At 37.2% G+C, this 18434-nt stretch overlaps 1 protein-coding gene and 1 long non-coding RNA gene across 9 annotated transcripts in view; one reads left to right on the top strand and one right to left on the bottom strand.

Annotated features, from left to right (window-relative positions):
- Positions 1 to 18434, bottom strand: part of LOC136254264 (insulin-like growth factor 1 receptor) — a 250582-nt gene that overhangs the window by 174474 nt on the left and 57674 nt on the right. Inside the window, exons 5-7 of the mRNA XM_066046928.1 lie at positions 12074 to 12403; positions 5887 to 6022; positions 2754 to 2842 (exon numbers count right to left, since the gene is read on the bottom strand). Coding sequence (XP_065903000.1) covers positions 2754 to 2842; positions 5887 to 6022; positions 12074 to 12403 — 555 coding nt within the window. The remainder of the gene's footprint in view (positions 1 to 2753; positions 2843 to 5886; positions 6023 to 12073; positions 12404 to 18434) is intronic.
- LOC136254452 (uncharacterized) lies at positions 7725 to 11583 on the top strand. Of its 8 annotated transcripts, none has more exons than XR_010700492.1 (5): positions 7725 to 8694; positions 8757 to 9314; positions 9371 to 9675; positions 10800 to 10888; positions 11283 to 11583. It is a non-coding gene; the product is annotated as an uncharacterized lncRNA (long non-coding RNA). The 8 variants fall into 8 exon arrangements; XR_010700497.1 differs by having other exon boundaries at positions 7725 to 9010; positions 9070 to 9314; XR_010700495.1 differs by having other exon boundaries at positions 7725 to 9314; positions 9371 to 9457; positions 9503 to 9675.

The raw sequence follows: 18434 nt of genomic DNA, 5'->3' as shown, positions 1-18434 counted from the left end.
TTCGTCAATTATGCCAGTGATGAAAATTAGTTGCACTGAAATTTTAATAGACGAATATTTTCTACACCGAAATTTTCCTGATTTACAGTATACATTTATATATAATACATAATATATTAATTACATGCCAATTATTCCTTACAGGACAACTTGTTTGCAGCTGATCTCTCTACTGGATGACTGGAAATGTAGCTGAACTCTCTACAGGATGATTTGCTTGTAGCTGAACTCTCTACAGGGTGACTTGTTTCTAGCTGAACTCTCTACAGGGTTATCTGTTTGTAGTTGAACTCTCTACAGGTGATTTGTTTGTTGATGAGTGGGTGATTTGTTTGTAACTGAACTCTCTACAAGGTGATTTTGTTTGTAGCTGAACTCTCTACAAGGTGATCTGTTTCTAGCTGATCTCTCTACAGGGTGACTTGTTTCTAGCTGATCTCTCTACAGGGCAACTTGTTTCTAGCTGATCTCTCTACAGGGTAACTTGTTTGTAGCTGAACTCTCTACAGGGTGATTTCTTTGTAGCTGAACTCTCTACAGGGTGATTTGTTTCTAGCTGATCTCTCTACAGAGTGACTTGTTTCTAGCTAAACTCTCCACAGGGTGATCTGTTCATACTTGAACTCCCTACAGGGTTATTTGTTTGCAGCTGAACTCTCTACACGGTGATTTGTTTGTAGCTGAACACTCTACTGGATGACTTTTTAAAGCTTAACTATACAGGTGACTTGCTTGTGACTGACCTCTCTACAGCATGACTTGTTTGTAGCTGAACTCTCTACAGGGTGACTTGAACTCTCTACAGGGTGACTTAAGTAGCTGAACTTTCTATAAGGTGATTTGTTTGTTGTTGAACTCTTTACAGGGTGACTTGATTGTAATTGAACTCCCTTTTCAGTGACTTGTTGTTAGCTGAACTCTCTACATGGTGACTTGATTGTAGCTGACATTCTAATAGAGAGATTTATTATGCAGCTGAATGTTCTATTAGGGTGACTGTACTATTAGAGTATCTCAATCATGCATTTGTTACACTTTCGTTAGGTGGTTTTTAAACTAATTCCTAGTAAACCATGAAAGATTGTTCTAAAATAATTAATCTACCTCTCTACCTATTTTCAGCTGATTCCATTAACTAGTTTCCCTGGTAGGTGTGGAAAGTAATACCTTTTTATTAACAAAAATTGATCGTGTGCTTTTTACACATAGTTGGCATTTTTGTTATAACTCCATAACTGTTAGTATGATTTCTTTCAAACCACAAAAGATATGCACTATGATGGATGGAGTGATTTTCAAGTATTTCCTTCAAGCGGTTTACCTGGTGGCTGTGACAAAATATTGCTATCGCATTTTTCAAAATCATGTATAACTCCCTTGTTCTTAATCCGATGTGTACGAAATTTGGATTGTAAATGTACTGCATTACGTTCTTACTGCCCTCCAAATTTACAGAAAATCAAATATAGCATGCATGAGTTATAGTGATTTTCTAACTGTTGGGAAAAGAAGAAAAATACAAAGAAACTAAGACAAATTTTGAAGATGCATATCTCAGTAATGGCCAGCTCAAATTTGAAATGGCAGGTGCCCCATCCCAAGGGGAGTTCCCACAGCAAAAATGGTTAACTTTTGGTCAGGCATTATCGAGCTACAGATGTGTGAAAACAGCATTTTCTTGATTCCTGTAAAATCACACTTGTCTGTCACGCACCTGCACTGGTTGTACTTGGCTGCATGACACACTATTGTGTGTCTTGATATTCTATATTGCATGACATTACTTATACAGGAGGGAGTTTATTTTCAATATACTACATACATATATTGCTTGTTAGTGCATGTGTTTCAGGAATTTCTACAGATTTTTGATGAATATTTGATAGCTTAGTAGCTTATTAGTAGTAGTAGTAATTTTGCAAGATCAGTTGTGGTTTTTAGCTTGTAAAATTGTGCCCTGGACTTGGAAATTAATTAAAGTTCATCTTTTATTGAATAAAGAAAACAGGTTAATATGTATTGCTGTTGTGATTACTGATTAGCACTAACACCTGTCAACATACTCACGATAGTTTATTTGCGATTATTGCAGTGCTTTGCTGCTTTTAAACATTGCTATGAACTCCCATTTCAATGTGCTGTGCTTAATTAATTGCTCACCACATATTCCTGCAATCAAAGCATTGTGTATGCTTGCATGTGTTCTTACTATAGATGTAGGAAGATTTCTCAGTCAAGGGTGTACTGGCCAAGACTGATGCCAAGCTACATCTTTCAGAATTTGTACAGTGTGCAGAGCACATGCAATGCATGCTGTTTCTATGGGATCAAGGGCATGCCCCCATGCACAGGAAACTTTGGAAATGCTTACTAATATCAATTCTGATAGTCTTTTCACACATTGATTATTTTATTAGAACCCCTGACTGATCTATTTAAGCATAGTGATATTTTACAACAAATATGCCACATTGAATTGGGGTTGGTTCCCCTCTCCCATGGGTTTCCACACCTATGGTTGTTACATGTACCTTGGAATCATAAATATAATATAAAACTTTGTCATTATTCTTGCATTACTTGTAATAATTATCCACTATCAAAATAATATATTTACACAAATAGATGCACTGGGGTGGTAGAAATCAGTTTGAAAATAAAGATATTCAGAGGCCTGCACAGACTTTCTATATAAGTATGCTTCAATTCTGTACTTTATTCTTAATCAATCATATTATTCAACTTTAACTTACAGACATCCTGATGTGTATCTTTAACTACAGTGTCACTTGTGTTATTGATAATGTTGTTGTTACATTTCAGAGAGGTCATGTTCATTATCCTGTAAACAAAAGTAGAAGTGTAATATGGCAGAATTTTAATTAAATTTATTGCATTTTGCACAAAGTGCCTGAGTGTGCTGTATTTTCTATACAGCACTGTGTGGCCAGATACAGTGACAATTACATATATGTGGATGTTGAGAAACAAACACATGTACATTGTGACACTAAGGCAAAGCCATATGTTGCATAAGTCTTGAGATATGCCTTCAGTGCTGTGCTTCTCATATACACAAGCATGGGCAGTGCTTTAAGAGATATAGTGTATGTACTTTCTAGTCATCTTCTTTCAGTCATACTCGAACTTCTTTAGGTTTCAGCCATTAGACTATCTATCAGAAAGTAACCACACAACCTATAGTCATAGAGCAAACAGCTATGATTAGTTTGGCCAGCAGTGAATTACAAATTACACACGTGGTCAACTGGGTGGGTCTGCTTTCATAAACCTATTAGCATTCTTATTGTCCTTTCTTAACTGCTCTGTTCTCCCTTCCTTGATGCTATGCTTTCCAAACATGCCCTGTGGTGCTTTAAGTCTACTAAGGTTGTTTTGGGTGAGTGAATTTCATGTGCCCCACCATGTTTTCTAATATACTCCATACAATAAATCACATGCACTAAGTCTAGGTTTATTAAATGAGCATACATTTCTAATGAGCAGTGGTGTAATGAGGGCATTTAATTATATCAACAGAACATGCTTGGATACATGGAACTAGTATTATTGTGAAAGATTAAGCCACTTTTCCAATGCTGCATATTGCAGAAACAGCCATGAAAGAGGTAATTAATTGAAGTGTAGTATAAAATAGAGCTTAAAGGAATTATACAGACACAATGTGGAGTCTATGGAATTTATATAAACCATGAGTGCAGCAACGGTGTTACTAAGGCCCGATTCCCTTGTAGTATCATCGCTACACTTGTGTGCTACAGCCTCATGCCTTTGGGAAAATAAGTTCCATAAACTTCACATTGTCTCCATGCAATTATTACAAACAATAACCATATGAAAATGTGTGCCAGATTAGTTGAGCTATGCATAGAGCTAGCGATGTATAGGATGGTGATACATGGCGACTTTTGTATAAATGCAACACTGTATAACAGGTGCAATGTACTGTAACTGAAAATGATGAAGAATGGCTATTTAGCAATATGTCACAGCAACTGATAATCAAGGCACATGTTCAGTCACACACAATTAATTTTATATATGCAGTCCCTGGCACTATTCTATCCTTTGATACAGTATTAACAAACAAGTATAATACACAGTAAGGAAAGATTAGAAAATTTACATTTAAGTAGGTAGGGATCATAGAAAAGAAGCAATGAAACATGAGAGCTCATCTACACCTGCAACTATACTAGTAGAGTTTCATTTAGGGAGGGAGTAGGGGGGCGCTCGTCCCTCTTATCCCCTTAAATTTAAGCAATAGTTTAATAGGCTATAATCCAAAATTTTCTGTAGTCGCATGTCATTATTCTCAGGTACATTAGAAAGAAACAGAAGCATTCTGAGTGTCTAAGATAGATATAGGCATGCCCACTAATACATAGGTGCTGTGTGCATAAAAAGTAAACACACGAATCTTTAAACTATCGCCACTCTTACTCTTCTATAACTTTATTTTTCCCCCGCCCTTGAGTAAATGATTACCTGACTAGTGGACATTTAATTGCTACTTCAGCTATATTGCATATGACTGAAGTAGAACAAATATACATGTATGTAGCACAATTAATAACCTCTATTACATAATTATGTGAATGGTTCAAGTAAAAATAGAAAGTTATGTATTATGCTCTTTTAGAGTTAAAACTACATAAGTTTTACCAAAAAGTACATGTGCACAACTATGCTGGCTGTCTAGACTAACCAATAATAAAAAATAATACAATGGAATTTGTCTAAGCCAGTCACTATGGGCCAAGATTTCTTTGCCTTAATAGGCAGGTGGCTCCTTTATGCAGGTGGGTTAGCAAACAATCTTTTAACATGAGAAATTTATAGCTGGCTGTTTTAGGGAAGTGGCCTTCTATGCAGATGGTCTCTAAAATAGGTTCCAATGTACAGTCGAATCTCTCTAATCTGACACCTGCATAATCCAGCATCCTCTTTAATCTGACCAAAATGTCATTTACCAACACTTTGTATAACAACCTCTGTAATCTATGCCTATGTACTCCATAATCCGCCACAAAATTTGATTCCCTAGACTTGGTAATACATGACCTTCGTAATCCAACAGAGAATAATAGCAGCATTAAAAACAATCACAGAAAGTAATTTTTAAGCAACCAAAGCATTTAATTGGGTAGAAATAATAGAATAAAGCTTTAATATACTTACAAATTCTAAAATTAATTAATGTTAAAAAACATTGTATGATCCGTTTTACCTGTAATTTACTGCATAATCTGACAATTCTAGATATCATACAATGTTGGATTACAGAGGTGACTTGATGCTCCAACTACCTCCTTAATCCAGCAAAATTTATGGCTTCCATTGAACATCAGATTAGAGAGGCTTGACTGTAGCACTGTTTTCAGCTTAACTGGCCATTGAACTATTTTCAGCATGAGATTGCTGTCACACTAGTTTACACTTGTGTTTATTTCAAATTACAGTAAAATATAAAATGTGACCTGGCCTGCAAAAATAGGGCATGTGGGCACAAACTACACCCTGTCACTCTAAAGGTCATATCTCAGTATTGGAACAGAATATTTGCATTCTGTAACTTGCATCATAAAGCCCATTAAATGCTTACTAAGAGCTGAAAATTGCATTGCCATAGCATAATAGTACAAAAAGTTATGAGTTATGAAATTGTGAAAAATTAGGCAAAAATAATGTGCCCACATGCCCTATTTTCGCAGGCCCAGTCACAAATCACAATGATCCATTTTTACCAGAACTGCCCATATAAACATATTGGTACAGTCATATAGGTAATATCAATTCTAGAATTTGTACTACAGTAGTAGTTATGACTTATGTATATAGATAATAATGTGTGTATATACTCACTTGATATTGTTGTTCTTTTTTGTCCGCACTTTCCATATCACTATCACCACTGATATCACAAGAGAACAAAGTACTACTAAAACTGCTGATGTAGTGATAGCAATAACAATTGAGTATGAATCATCAGAACCTATAGCTATGTATGCATATATAGTAGACATGCATATACATATATACATACATGTGGTATGCACACAGTTATAAGATGCTCTATTCTACATTGCTATCAAAATAAGGTTTCTCATGATTAAAGCACAACTGCACAAGCAGTGTGTTTATGTTATATTATAGTTGTGACAACCTTGAAACTTATAGTAGCGAGTCATGCAGCATTGAAAGTAAAAAGTGCATACCCCAAATACAGTGTAAATAAGCACAAACCATTACTGTGAATTTTTTTACAGTTGTGCAATCCTCACTGCAATTCATGCTATCTCTACCTTATATAAACATATGATAAGCTTTCAACTTGATATCATCCACAAATAATTCTTGTATGTATTATGTATATGTACTACTGTTATAAGTCACTCACCTACAATGAGATAAGTCAGGGATCAGGAAGTTTGGCAACTCTATTCTGTCACAAACACCCTGATTAGTTTAAGCCTGTTAGCCATTTTTTTTATCTATGAATTTTGATAATGAAGCCTTGTGATTATGCTCTCTATTCTTGCCACCTCTTACTGTTGCTATCAATACAAGTATAAAAGTATAGACTGAAATAGGGATTAACTGTCCACTAGTACTGTATGTCTTCAGGTGTATCATACAGCATGATAGTAACTGTATAGTAGGGACCACAAAGGAGTAGGCATGGCCCATGAAATAATATCACCCAAAAAACAGCCTCAATTTCCCTGACAATGATGAGACAGTATTGGTTAGGTAAAACTAAGCCAAAACAAGCTTTCAGATAGACCTGAAACGCTTTCAACAAGTTGCTACGGAATTTTAAAAATAGTTTATTTAACGGAATATTCTAGTGACTGACTGACTGACTGAGTAACTGACTGATGCCTTCAGAGAAGCGTAACTCAATAACGGCTAAGGCTACAGGCTTGATTTTTTCACTGTTTGACGTCGCTTCGGCCCGACAAGTGCCTTTTGGCATACCACAGTACGTACAATGCATTCTTCATGGACTTACCAGTGTCCTCCTTTGTGTCCCAATCATCTTTGCTGACAGCGAAAAGTGTCGATTTGGTGATAGCATGTGATGGCTTCCCTTCGTAATGGAAATCGTCCGTATTTGTCATAGTGGTTATTTTGATAGCAGAGGTGCTTTTCAAACAGTTCTTGATTCGTACTGCTGTGTAATGGGTTGAACATAGCCAACAACGAAGCGTAATGGACACTTCACTTTTTTTCAGATGATAATTGATATAACTGGGGCACATGGCACCATTTCTTTTGGTATGCGTGGGTTGCAGAGGTGCTTTTCGAACAGTTCTTGATTTGAAATGCTGCATAACGGGTTGAACAAAGCTGACTACGAAGTGTAATGGATACTTCACTTTTCAGACGATAATTGGGGCGCACGGTGCCATTTCAGATGTGGTATACGTAGGTTCACCAGTCATAATAATTATTTCCAAAAAAAATTAACAAACAAGTACACAGAAAAATTTGGAATTTTCAACTAGAGTAGGGGCCATAGCACATCAATAAAAAGTACTGAAACAAGTTGGAGTAGCGCACGGTATTAAATCACAGTAAAACAATTAGAAGTGTTATATCCCTACTGTGCATTTCCATTATGGTATCATGAGCACAGTAGGGATATAACACTTCTTATTGTTTTACTGTGATTTAATATCGTGCACTACTCCAACTTGTTTCAGTACTTTTTATTGAGGGCTATGGTCCTTGAAAATTCCAAATTTTTCTGTGTACTTGTTATAGATGTTTCACTACATTTTATTTGAACTTACGCATATTGCATAAAAGAGTGCCAGAGTTAAAGTTTTGTCTGAACACACACCCTAACTATCAATTTACTGAAAAGTGAAGGGTGAACATTATACTTTATTTTCAGCTCTATTCAGCCTGGTACACATAGCATTACAAATGAAGAACAGTACAAGAAGCACCTCTGCAATCAATCCAGTCACTATGGAAAATACAGACGATTCACATATTTTATCATGAGCTATGTACTGCAAATTGACACCTTGTACTGTCAGCAAAGATAAATGGGACACAAAGGAGGACAAAGGTAAGTCCATGGTGCATGCAGTGTGCACCCTGTGGTATGCCAAAAGGCACCATTCGCACTGAAGCAACATCTATATAGCAGTGAAAAAATCAAGCCTGTTAGCTTGGATATTAGCTTGGGCTTGGATACACCTATCCAATGCTGTCAAAGTGCCATAAACATATATGATTGGGTGTGGGAAAACTGGTCTTATTGTCCATGACAGCAAATTTGATTTGTTTACCAAGAACACAAAGCTACAGAATGAACTATCAAATTTTACTATCAAGTTCAGACTTCAGTGGTCTGCTTTTGCTGGCTGCTTTCCCAAGCACAGAGGAAAACTGAACAAACAGTCTGGGGTCCTAATGGAGCTCTGGCCAGTATGGGGATGGCTGTTTGTGGCTGTATAGCTCTGTGGTTTTGAATAAACATCTGTGCCATTTGCTGAATGTTACTACATACAAGTGGCCACCTGGGTGGGTTTCAAATTGCCCACCCACACAGTCCTCCCACTCACGATCAGTTAGCTCACACGACTACTCTGGATTTTGAGTACAAATGATGCTATAGTACTCGCAAATAACCCCCTGTCATTGTACTAAGAAGAGGTGAGATGTATATAACCTCCTAGTTAATACTGTCTAACTGTGGTTAAACTTGTATTTACTAGGTGTGGTTTCCTCTGAACAACTGGTACTAGATGTCCCTACCTCGTGTGGAATAATGTGTGTGCCAGGGTGGAGAGGTCAATTCAGTATTTAGATCCGTATGTGGGCTCACATGATCCCAGAAGTGAATCGGCTTCTCAAGGTCTCCATCATCAGCCCACCTAAGCTGGTCTGGAAGCCGGCATTTAATCTGCTAACCACATGAGTATTTGGTCACCTGGCAACACCCATACAAGCAACTCCTTGCATTTAACAGGTAACATACAAGCAAATTGTATAGTCATACACATTAGGTGCTGTCAATAAATGAGTCAGTCAAATGGAGCATTGGATGAAAGGCTGGCCAAGTGCGATGGGCTGAGTCATACATATAGGAGTTAAGTTGAGCTTTGCCATCGTCCCAGAGTTTGGATAGTAGAAGCTGTGTCCTGTGTGCAGACAAGCTGGAACATTGGCCAACAGGAGGACTAGACAGATGTGATCTACAAACTTTGATTTGGACAGTGGCTTCCTCCCAACTGGATAGTGCACCAGGATCACCTCCCCTCCTGAATCGCCAGGTAGGAGAGCAACACTGTTACTGGGCATAAATCATCTTGTGTTTTCCAACTACTAGCTTAACACCTTACATGAATGGATTGGTCTTTGACTGCTTGAAGTGAATGGAAATGGCTGTTGGGGAAGTGGCATTGTCAACCGCCAGGTCATTAAATGATAGGCGAACTTGTGGGTCCTATCTTGCCTCTAGATCTGCAGAAGCCAAAGAAGGTGGTAGGGGTTGCTGCTGCTCACAGCATAATATTGTTGAAGGTGGGTGTTTCCCCCAGTGGCCATACTTCTCTGAACTTGTGGAGAATGGAAAGGGTAATTGGGAGATGTGGATGGGGTTGCCTTCCAGCTCTTGCAGCCTGGAACAACAAGGTAAAGAGTACGTTTAAATGTTTTGTTATTGTACATTTTTACGCTTGATCCCATCTGGCTTGCTAGCTGGAATTACTGATTTTCACCTTTATTACTGTTGCCAATAATATAGATCCTGCAATCAATAACTAATGCAGTGCTGCATAATATTATACAATAATGTGCAACTAACTCCTGTATGTTGTGTATGCATATTATAGACTGATCACTGTGCCAATGCCACACTGCCGATGTACTGGCACATACCAGCAGTCTCTAGGTACAACAGAGCCTATTGTGCCACATAATTTATCTTGATTACAGAATAAGTACAATTTCAAGCATTTCAACTAAAATACCAACAATTTTAGTCAAAGGTATTTAAAACAAGCTATTTGCAATCAATAAAAGCCTCTTTGGCAAAGTTTTTAGCTGTTGCAACAGAGTTAATCAACACACAGCCTTTAAAAGCAGTACAAAATAGTCTTTAGACACTTGGAAACACTTGGTACAGTGGTATATGACACCAACTCTCAAAGTAAGATGTCAGTAGTTTGGATTCCTGCTGAGGCAATTCTTTTTTTTAATTTTTAGACAGGCTACTTTTAGGAACATGCTTTTTATGAAGTGCTTTGACTGCTTTATTAGGTTATTTTGAATGTTCTATTAGAGTATATCAGTTTTCAGTTTCTCAGTCGAATAAGAATAATTTCAGTGATGCTAATATATTATTCTGAGGGGAGCTAAGCCCCACATGTGGTTGTTTCATTAGAATATTGAACATGGCCATTGTATTAGGGTGACTGCTTTATCAGAGTATCTCAAGTGGGCCTCAATATTTAAAGGATGTGGCCATGACTTGCCTTTTTTTCACCGTGCTACCGATAAAAAGTGTGTATTTAATGGTAAATCACATAGCTAGATCATTAAGAGTTGTGTCCCTTGATCATTATTGGGCCAGCTGTACTAGATTGTAAAGGGGCGTGCCACTCAATTATTGGTCCAGCTAGATTGTAAAATGGCCTATCATGCAGGTACAGTGTCTACCAACTGTCTACTGGTAATGTGTCAGTGTAAGTGCTTTAAATAAACATGTGATGTCTAAGTGTTGATATGGAAAATTAACACCTCAATATGTTTCCTAGCATGAAGATCACAGCAGACTGAAGATAAAAGGAAACGCACAGTGCAGGAGGCAAGCACTTGTCGGAACTCTAAAAGGCACATTCCACTGGTGAGTTTGTTATTGTGACAAAAAATGTTGGTCATACAATGTATCATTTAGCCTCTAGCCTGCGAATGTAGTCAGGTTGGCAGGCAGACAGACCAAAATTGGGTTTAGGCAATTTTTTAACAATTGAATATTAGGGGTAAGCTTACATACAGCATTTTTTGTAGGTTTAATGCTATTCTTGACTTTAGATACACTAATATTGTTCCATAAAGGTACTTTTTGCCCCTTAAGATGTTTCTAGGTTGGTTTTTAGAGATGACATTTTAGCAGGTGCCGCTCAATATTGGGGCGATTCCTACTTAAACAGTGATAGCGTTATATTAACAGTGAACATAAACATAACATAAACAGTGATAGTGATTTTATAGTGATACAAGATTTTATGAAGCAATAGTTTCCAGGTATGATTCTGGGGTTGGTGGAGTGGTGTCACTTGGCATACAAGGGCTAAAAAGACTCACAAGTGATGAGGATTACTCCAAGACAAAATGATGGATCCAGAGGTTGTTGAAAGAAGTTGGTTCTTCTGCTGGGACTGATGACCAGACTGAAAATTGGCTCTTGACTTGTTTATCGCAATAGTATAGTATCGATGTATAATGCATAGATTTGACAAGTGCAAGTGCTGTACTGGTGTAATTCTGTTAACATTTCTGTATTTGGCTGTTTGCTCCATTGGTAAGCAATAGCATTAATTTTGTGATTGCTATGATGTCATGAGCTAGTCTGAGTGGCTCTGTTACAGGGTGATCAGGGGCGGATCTAGAAATTTTCAGAGGAGGTTTCTGGTTCTGTGGAATTGCAACTTCAGTCTAGCTGCAAGTTGAAGACCAAGGTCACTACATGCTTTTCAATGCTGTGAAGGTGATTTCAAAGGTAAAAGTATGAAATTTTGCCAATAGAAAGAGCCATAAAATGTAAACTCTTTGCAATTTTTGTCACTCAGACGAATCATAGGGGCGCACGCTAGTTCAGGAGGGGTTCTGGAAACCACAGAAACCCCCCCCCCCCTAAAACCGCCCCTGGTGATAAGTTAGTTATCACTGAGTGATAACTAACTTATTACACAGTAGCAGAGCTGCTCTGTTCTAGCTGTATGGCAGTGATCACCCAGCACAGCACTTCAACACCACCACGCACTAGAATTTAAGTCTTGTTATAGCACATCAATTATCATTCATGTACCTTTAACAGTCAAGTGTAGAGATTCAGACTTGAGCCCATAATCATTAGAAGCTACACAAGTATAGTTTCCACTATCTTTTGATGTAGCATTGTATATATACACTCTACTGGATTTCACACACTGATCAGAAGTGTCATTGTTACTGCAGTTACTTCCAGTAGTTGAATAAGTTATAGTGATATCTGGCCTTAATAAACCATCAAAAGATGATCCATCTTTCAACCAACGAATAGCAACAAGTGGTTTACCAGTAGCTGTGCAGTAAAATGTTCCGGCATTGTGGGGTATTACTGTATAGTCAGGAGAAATTTCTGTGATGTCAGGTTTAACTATGTAAATACAGAGGAATAACATGTAATAATACAGTAAAGAATATTGTTCACAAGCTAAGCACAGATTGTAGTGTGATCAATTAACCAATTCTACATGCACTATAGTCACCATACATAATACATGTACTGCAGCCAATTTACATATGTAGCAAGCTCATTGGATAATGTATGCATGGTACATGACAACAGTAACAAAACTATACATAACATTAGCATCATATTAATATTATCTTAACCTGGGTCTAGAAGGTAGGCTTGTGCCGATTATGCCGGCATAATTTTTGGCATAATAGGGGATGAAAAGCATAAAGCATAATGGAGCATAATCAGGAGCATAATGGGCAAATTTCTGCCACCATAAGTATAACTTCTGCTATAACAGTCTTAAAGTCAAGGGCTAACCTGTTTTGAATGGTGAAACAATTCCTGACAACAAGTAGTAAAATGCACTACAGTCTTCTTACAACAAGTTTACACTCGATGGAATGAGTCAGTGCTTTTCATTGTGGGTTTGAGTTTTAAAGGACACATGCAGTCATGTGCCAACTAGTACCAAGGCATGGAAAAGCAGTTTATAGCTATATCTAATGTGTCTCATTGTCTGATTTTGAACAAAATGTGATATGATGATTATAATTATTGAAGCTCGATTGGAATACAATAGCTACAAGAGAAGCTGTGATGATAATAAGGTTAGTGATGAGTCAGTATAGCTAGTGAATGTCTGGACATTGAAAATAGTGAAGTATCTGCAGGTCTGCAATGAGGCTGAGGTTAATATCAAACCAGGAAAATATTTCAAAAAGATTGAGATCTCTAATAGAACAGTCAAACACTCTAATAGAACAGCAATCACATGCAACAGAGAGAATGAGAACCATTAAGTGTTCACCCCAGGAGGCTAATGTGTTCTTGGCATGGTGGTTCAAATAATATTATACTGAGCAGTTGCTGTCTTGAATACCAATTGCTAAAACTCAAAAGATCTATCATACTAATAATTATTATCAATAATTATTTGCATACAAAGATATTAGACAATAGAATCTCTATAGCTTCTAAGGGACTATGGATTTGTCCCCAGCTCCCTTGCTCTAAAATGCCTACAAATTCTGGAGCACATCCCAATTTCAAGCTATTGCTAATTTTTATGTTGAAGTTGAAGTGACACTTTTCCATTCATGTTCTATCGTATGAAAACTTCTCTTATTTAGAAAAAAACTCACAAAATAAAAGCATAATGCATTTCTGAAAAGCATAAAAACAAGCATAATAGGTAGAAAATTGGAGAAATGCCAAAAAGCATAATAGGCAAATTTTGGATCATAATAGACTCAAGCCTACTAGAAGGGCCACAAAGCTTACATGTTAGATATAGACTACTTATATGTAAATGCACAGTAGATATGCATGTATGTATACCACTTTGAAATTACTATATAATAGTTCTATAACTTGTGATTCACTATTTAATATTATAGGCTTTTTATACATTACACTGAAGTTTCAGGCTATATGTAATTACTTGAACATTATATTGCAAATAAATAATACTGTAGTTATATGTATGGAGTTGTCCACGACATTATCAAGACATAATGGGGCCAAGAAAGCTGGCATGCCACACCATGCATATGGGTATATGTACAAAACATGATTTTCAAACATGCATATAGCTCAATGGTCTCAGTCTTCTCCAAAGCATATCATTTTACATATTATCTGCCTGACAGGTAGAGCAGGCCACACACCAACTTTGATTGGATTCACTCTAGCCATTGCTGAGATATAGGAGACCAAATATTCACGTTTTTTCTTCTTTAAGAGGTTAATGGGGCTATGATTTTCTTTCTTCTTTTCAAATACTTTAGAAAATTGCAAATGCATAACTCGATTGCCTTGAAATTTGATGTAAATAAGAAGAAATAAATTTTAAAAGTAAACTCACACACCAAGTTGTCACAAAAAGTTTGATAAAACTTCACAATGTTTATTTGTATAAAAATGATCAAACTTTAGTCACAACTGTTCAGAATAACTTGAAATTTGATGCATAGCTACATAGATTAATCATTGTAGCAGTGTCATTTGATGATGTGAAAGAAATTAGAGCACTCCAGAGTTATAAATCTAAAAAAAACAAAGAAATGTAAAATTGCAGAACCAAGCTACTCTAATAAAGCAGTCTCAAGGTGGGGGTAAAGAGTTCATGAGAATGATAGAAAATGGTTGTCAGGATGTTAGGTTTATTAAGGCTAAGGTACCTCCACACCTAACACCCAAATTTTTAGCCACTGAGCCCCACTACATTGCACTATCATAGCTGTTCACCTCACTGAATTTTTACTTTATACATATTTGACTGGATTTTGGAAAAACAATCCAAATCACACATTAGAAGTTTCAAGATAAAAGGTTTTAAAGAGTTCAAATCAGCATAACTTCCCAAGGAGCGATAACAAGCACGCATATGAAATTTACACAAAAGATGCATTAAACTATTACCTTTCAGACCACTTCCAGTACTTGTAGCTCCTTCTAGAGTTTCCTGCCAAATAAGATTAAAATCTGAGCAGTTGGATAAGCGAAGTAGTATCACGAGCAAGTACTCACAAAGGGGAGGAGGATGGGGGTGGCGGGGTGGACAAGAGATTGACTTCAAAATGGAGGCAGACCACGATTGGAGTCCGGACACGAGATTACAGGGCTGTGCTGGCTTCTTAGTGACTGGTATGTAGCAAAAAAAAAGGTGGAGTCTAATCAACAGAATGGAACAAAGTGAAACTGAATCAGGGGCTAAACAACAGAACCATAAAACAGAACACTATCTTAAATGAAGGTGGCAGCTTACTACTGCCCTACAACATATTAGCGGCACCTCCAGATGATCAAACTTGATAATTGGGAGGTTTTCAAACAGTTGGTGAATGACGCTGCAGTCCAGTTTGTTCCTACCTCTACTCCTAAGGCCAGCAAATCTCCTCCATGGTGGACAAAAAGTATATCTGTAGCAATCAAAGCTAAATATTCTGCTTTCTCTAGATATAGGAGGTCTACGTCTTGCACTGACTATGCTAACTACAAGACCAAACATAATATAGTTAAATGTAAACCTAGAACTGCCCAAAAATCATACGAACAATCACTTTTAAATAAATTTAAGTCCAATTCAAAAACCTTCTATTCCTATGTCAAATCTAAACAAAAGATTAAGCCTAGTATTGGCCTTTTAGAGAAGACTGATGGCTCTTCCACTACCAGTGATGAGGAGATTGCTGATTTTCTCAACGGATATTTTGAGACAACTTTTACTCAAGAAGATCTATCATAATTATATTCCAGCACCTCCTTTTAGATATGAAGAATCTATATGTGATGTCAACATACCTGAGTCTATTGTATTGGAGAAATTGAGTACACTGAAAGATAATAAGGCTCCTGGTCCAGATAGTATCCATTCTTATGTTCTCAAAGCTTGTGCCCATACGCTTTACGCTCCTTTAACCATGCTATTCTATCAGTCCTTGACTAGTGGAGATCTCCCTTGCGAATGGAAGAAAGCCCACGTAATACCAGTATATAAGAAAGGTTCTAAGCATAAGGCTACCAACTACAGACCAATCAGTCTGACATCTACTGTGGTTAAAATTTTAGAATCTATTTTTCGTACGGAGTTATTTGACTTTCTTTTAGAAAATAACATTCTTAACCATCAGCAACATGGTTTTGTGTGCAACAAGTCATGTTTAACTAACTTGTTGGAAACCTTTGAAGACTGGACAAGTGCAGTGGACCAGGATTATGGTGTTGATGTGATATATTTGGTTTACAGTAAGGCATTCGACTCTGTACCACATTGTCAATTGATTTCTAAACTTGAAGCGTACAGTGTGCATGGAAATTTGTCACTATGGTTATCCAATTTTCTTACAAATCATTTTCAAAGAGTAGTGGTTAATGGGTCTCAGTCAGATTGGGTTGGTGTTCAGAGCGGAGTACCTCAAGGTTCAGTCTTGTGTCCCTTGTTATTTATATTGTATTTCAACGATGTGCCTGACCTCATTGAGAGTAATTTGAAGATGTTTGCAGACAATTCCAAGATATACTTGGTCATCAAATCTTTTCATGACAGTCTTAAACTACAACATGATATTAACAAGTTAATAATGCAATGGTCAAGTGTTTGGTTGCTTAGGTTTAACGCAGCCAAATGCAGATTGGCAACTCTCTTCATGCATCATACACCATGTACGATGGCACTACAAACGTATCTACTGACCTAGAACTAGTAAATGAGGAGAAGGACCTTGGAGTGTGGTGCACAAGTGACCTCAAGCCATCTCTACACTGCCAAAAAGCTGCATGTCAAGGCTACACAGGTTCTTGGACTTATTAGGAGATCTTTTAGAATTGACTCTATAGATATGTTTATATTTTTGTACAAGATGTATGCTCAACCGCATTTGGAACATTGGGTGCAATCTTGGAGTCTGTACTTAGCCAGAGACATCGACACCCTTGAAAAGGTTCAGAGATGTGAAACTAAACACCTTTGCAGATTAGCCCACCTGACTTGTGAAAGTCATCTTGAAACTCTGGATCTCTATTCTCTATGTGCAGACGCCAAAGGGGTGATATGATTGAAACATATAAGATACTTAAACGATATTATGACTTGGACCCATCTACATTTTTTACTTTAAATACTGCTACCACCAGGGGCTATTCTCTTAAGCTTTTTAAAGAAAGATCAAGGTTACTTGTTAGGCAAAACATTTTTACGAATAGAATAACCAATCTATATGGAATTCCTTACCTGACTTTATCATTTCAGCACCAACAGTTGCAACCTTCAAGCTGTGCTTGGATAATTTTTGGAAGCAATCTAGATATGGGAACCTTCAAAGGCCTGCGGCCTAGCCTGGCAATTTAGCATTGCTTGGGCATCTACAAGCCCATTAAATAATAATAATAACTTATCACACAAGTAGATCAAAATAATTTATGGATCGATTGTGGGTTTAGCTGCCATTAGTAATGATTTATTAATTGTGGGATTAGTTGTCTCAGTATGAAATGTTCACAAAACAGCCAAGAATAGAGGATCCGTAAGAGCTTTTGTTGTGTCTGGTGAACAAATTTGATGTGATGCTTAAACTATAGTAATTATACAGGAGAATGCCATGTAGTATGTATAACTATTATTACTATACAAAAATCATCATGACAACTTGCATGAGTTAAATTATCCTATACTTTATCCAAAAGATTAGGATCGGTGTTCAGTCACAAAATGACACAAGATATGAGAGGAGCTCAACAGCACACTCTTTACTATTATACAAAAACCATCATGACAACTTGCATTAGTTAAATTATCCTATACTTTATTAAGATCAGTGTTCAGTCACAAAATGATGCAAGACATGAGAGGAGCTCAGCAGTACACTCCTGTAGCTTAGGGATGAGGTTAGCATAGTAGATACCCAACTGCTGCAGACAAGCTTGTAGGGATAGAACCAAGTAGTATATATAGGGACTATAGAAGCTGTCATTGACCACATCTTCTGTGTCTCAATCTTCAGATCAGTTATTATTATTACTAGGCCCAGGGCACATACAACCAAGTACAATTACCAATGGGACAACCTACCAATAAGGGAGTGCATGACCAGTACAGTGTGTGTGTGTGTTGGCACATAAATATATATAGCAGGCCCTCAGAATTCAACAAACGCTTAATTAAGTCTAGGACATTAATTTATGTATCTGCACACAATTTGTGTCCTCCTCATGTGATACCAGTTGTTTAAATGAGGATGGATCAGGGTGATTGATTATGACATGGCTGGAGTTGCCAAGGGCAGACCACAGTGATATCTAGGGCAAAAGAAGCCAAGTATTTCCACTATGTGTCACACACAACCATTATCTGACTCATCCATTGAGTTACATTTTTAAGTATGAGATGGGTTGATATGTCAAAAAAAGGTCACATGATGTCTTGGATACACTGCAAGATGAAATA

The sequence above is a fragment of the Dysidea avara genome, chromosome 4 (genome assembly GCF_963678975.1).
Source record: "Dysidea avara chromosome 4, odDysAvar1.4, whole genome shotgun sequence".
NCBI lineage: Eukaryota > Metazoa > Porifera > Demospongiae > Dictyoceratida > Dysideidae > Dysidea > Dysidea avara.
This window is presented reverse-complemented; position numbering and strand designations above follow the sequence as displayed.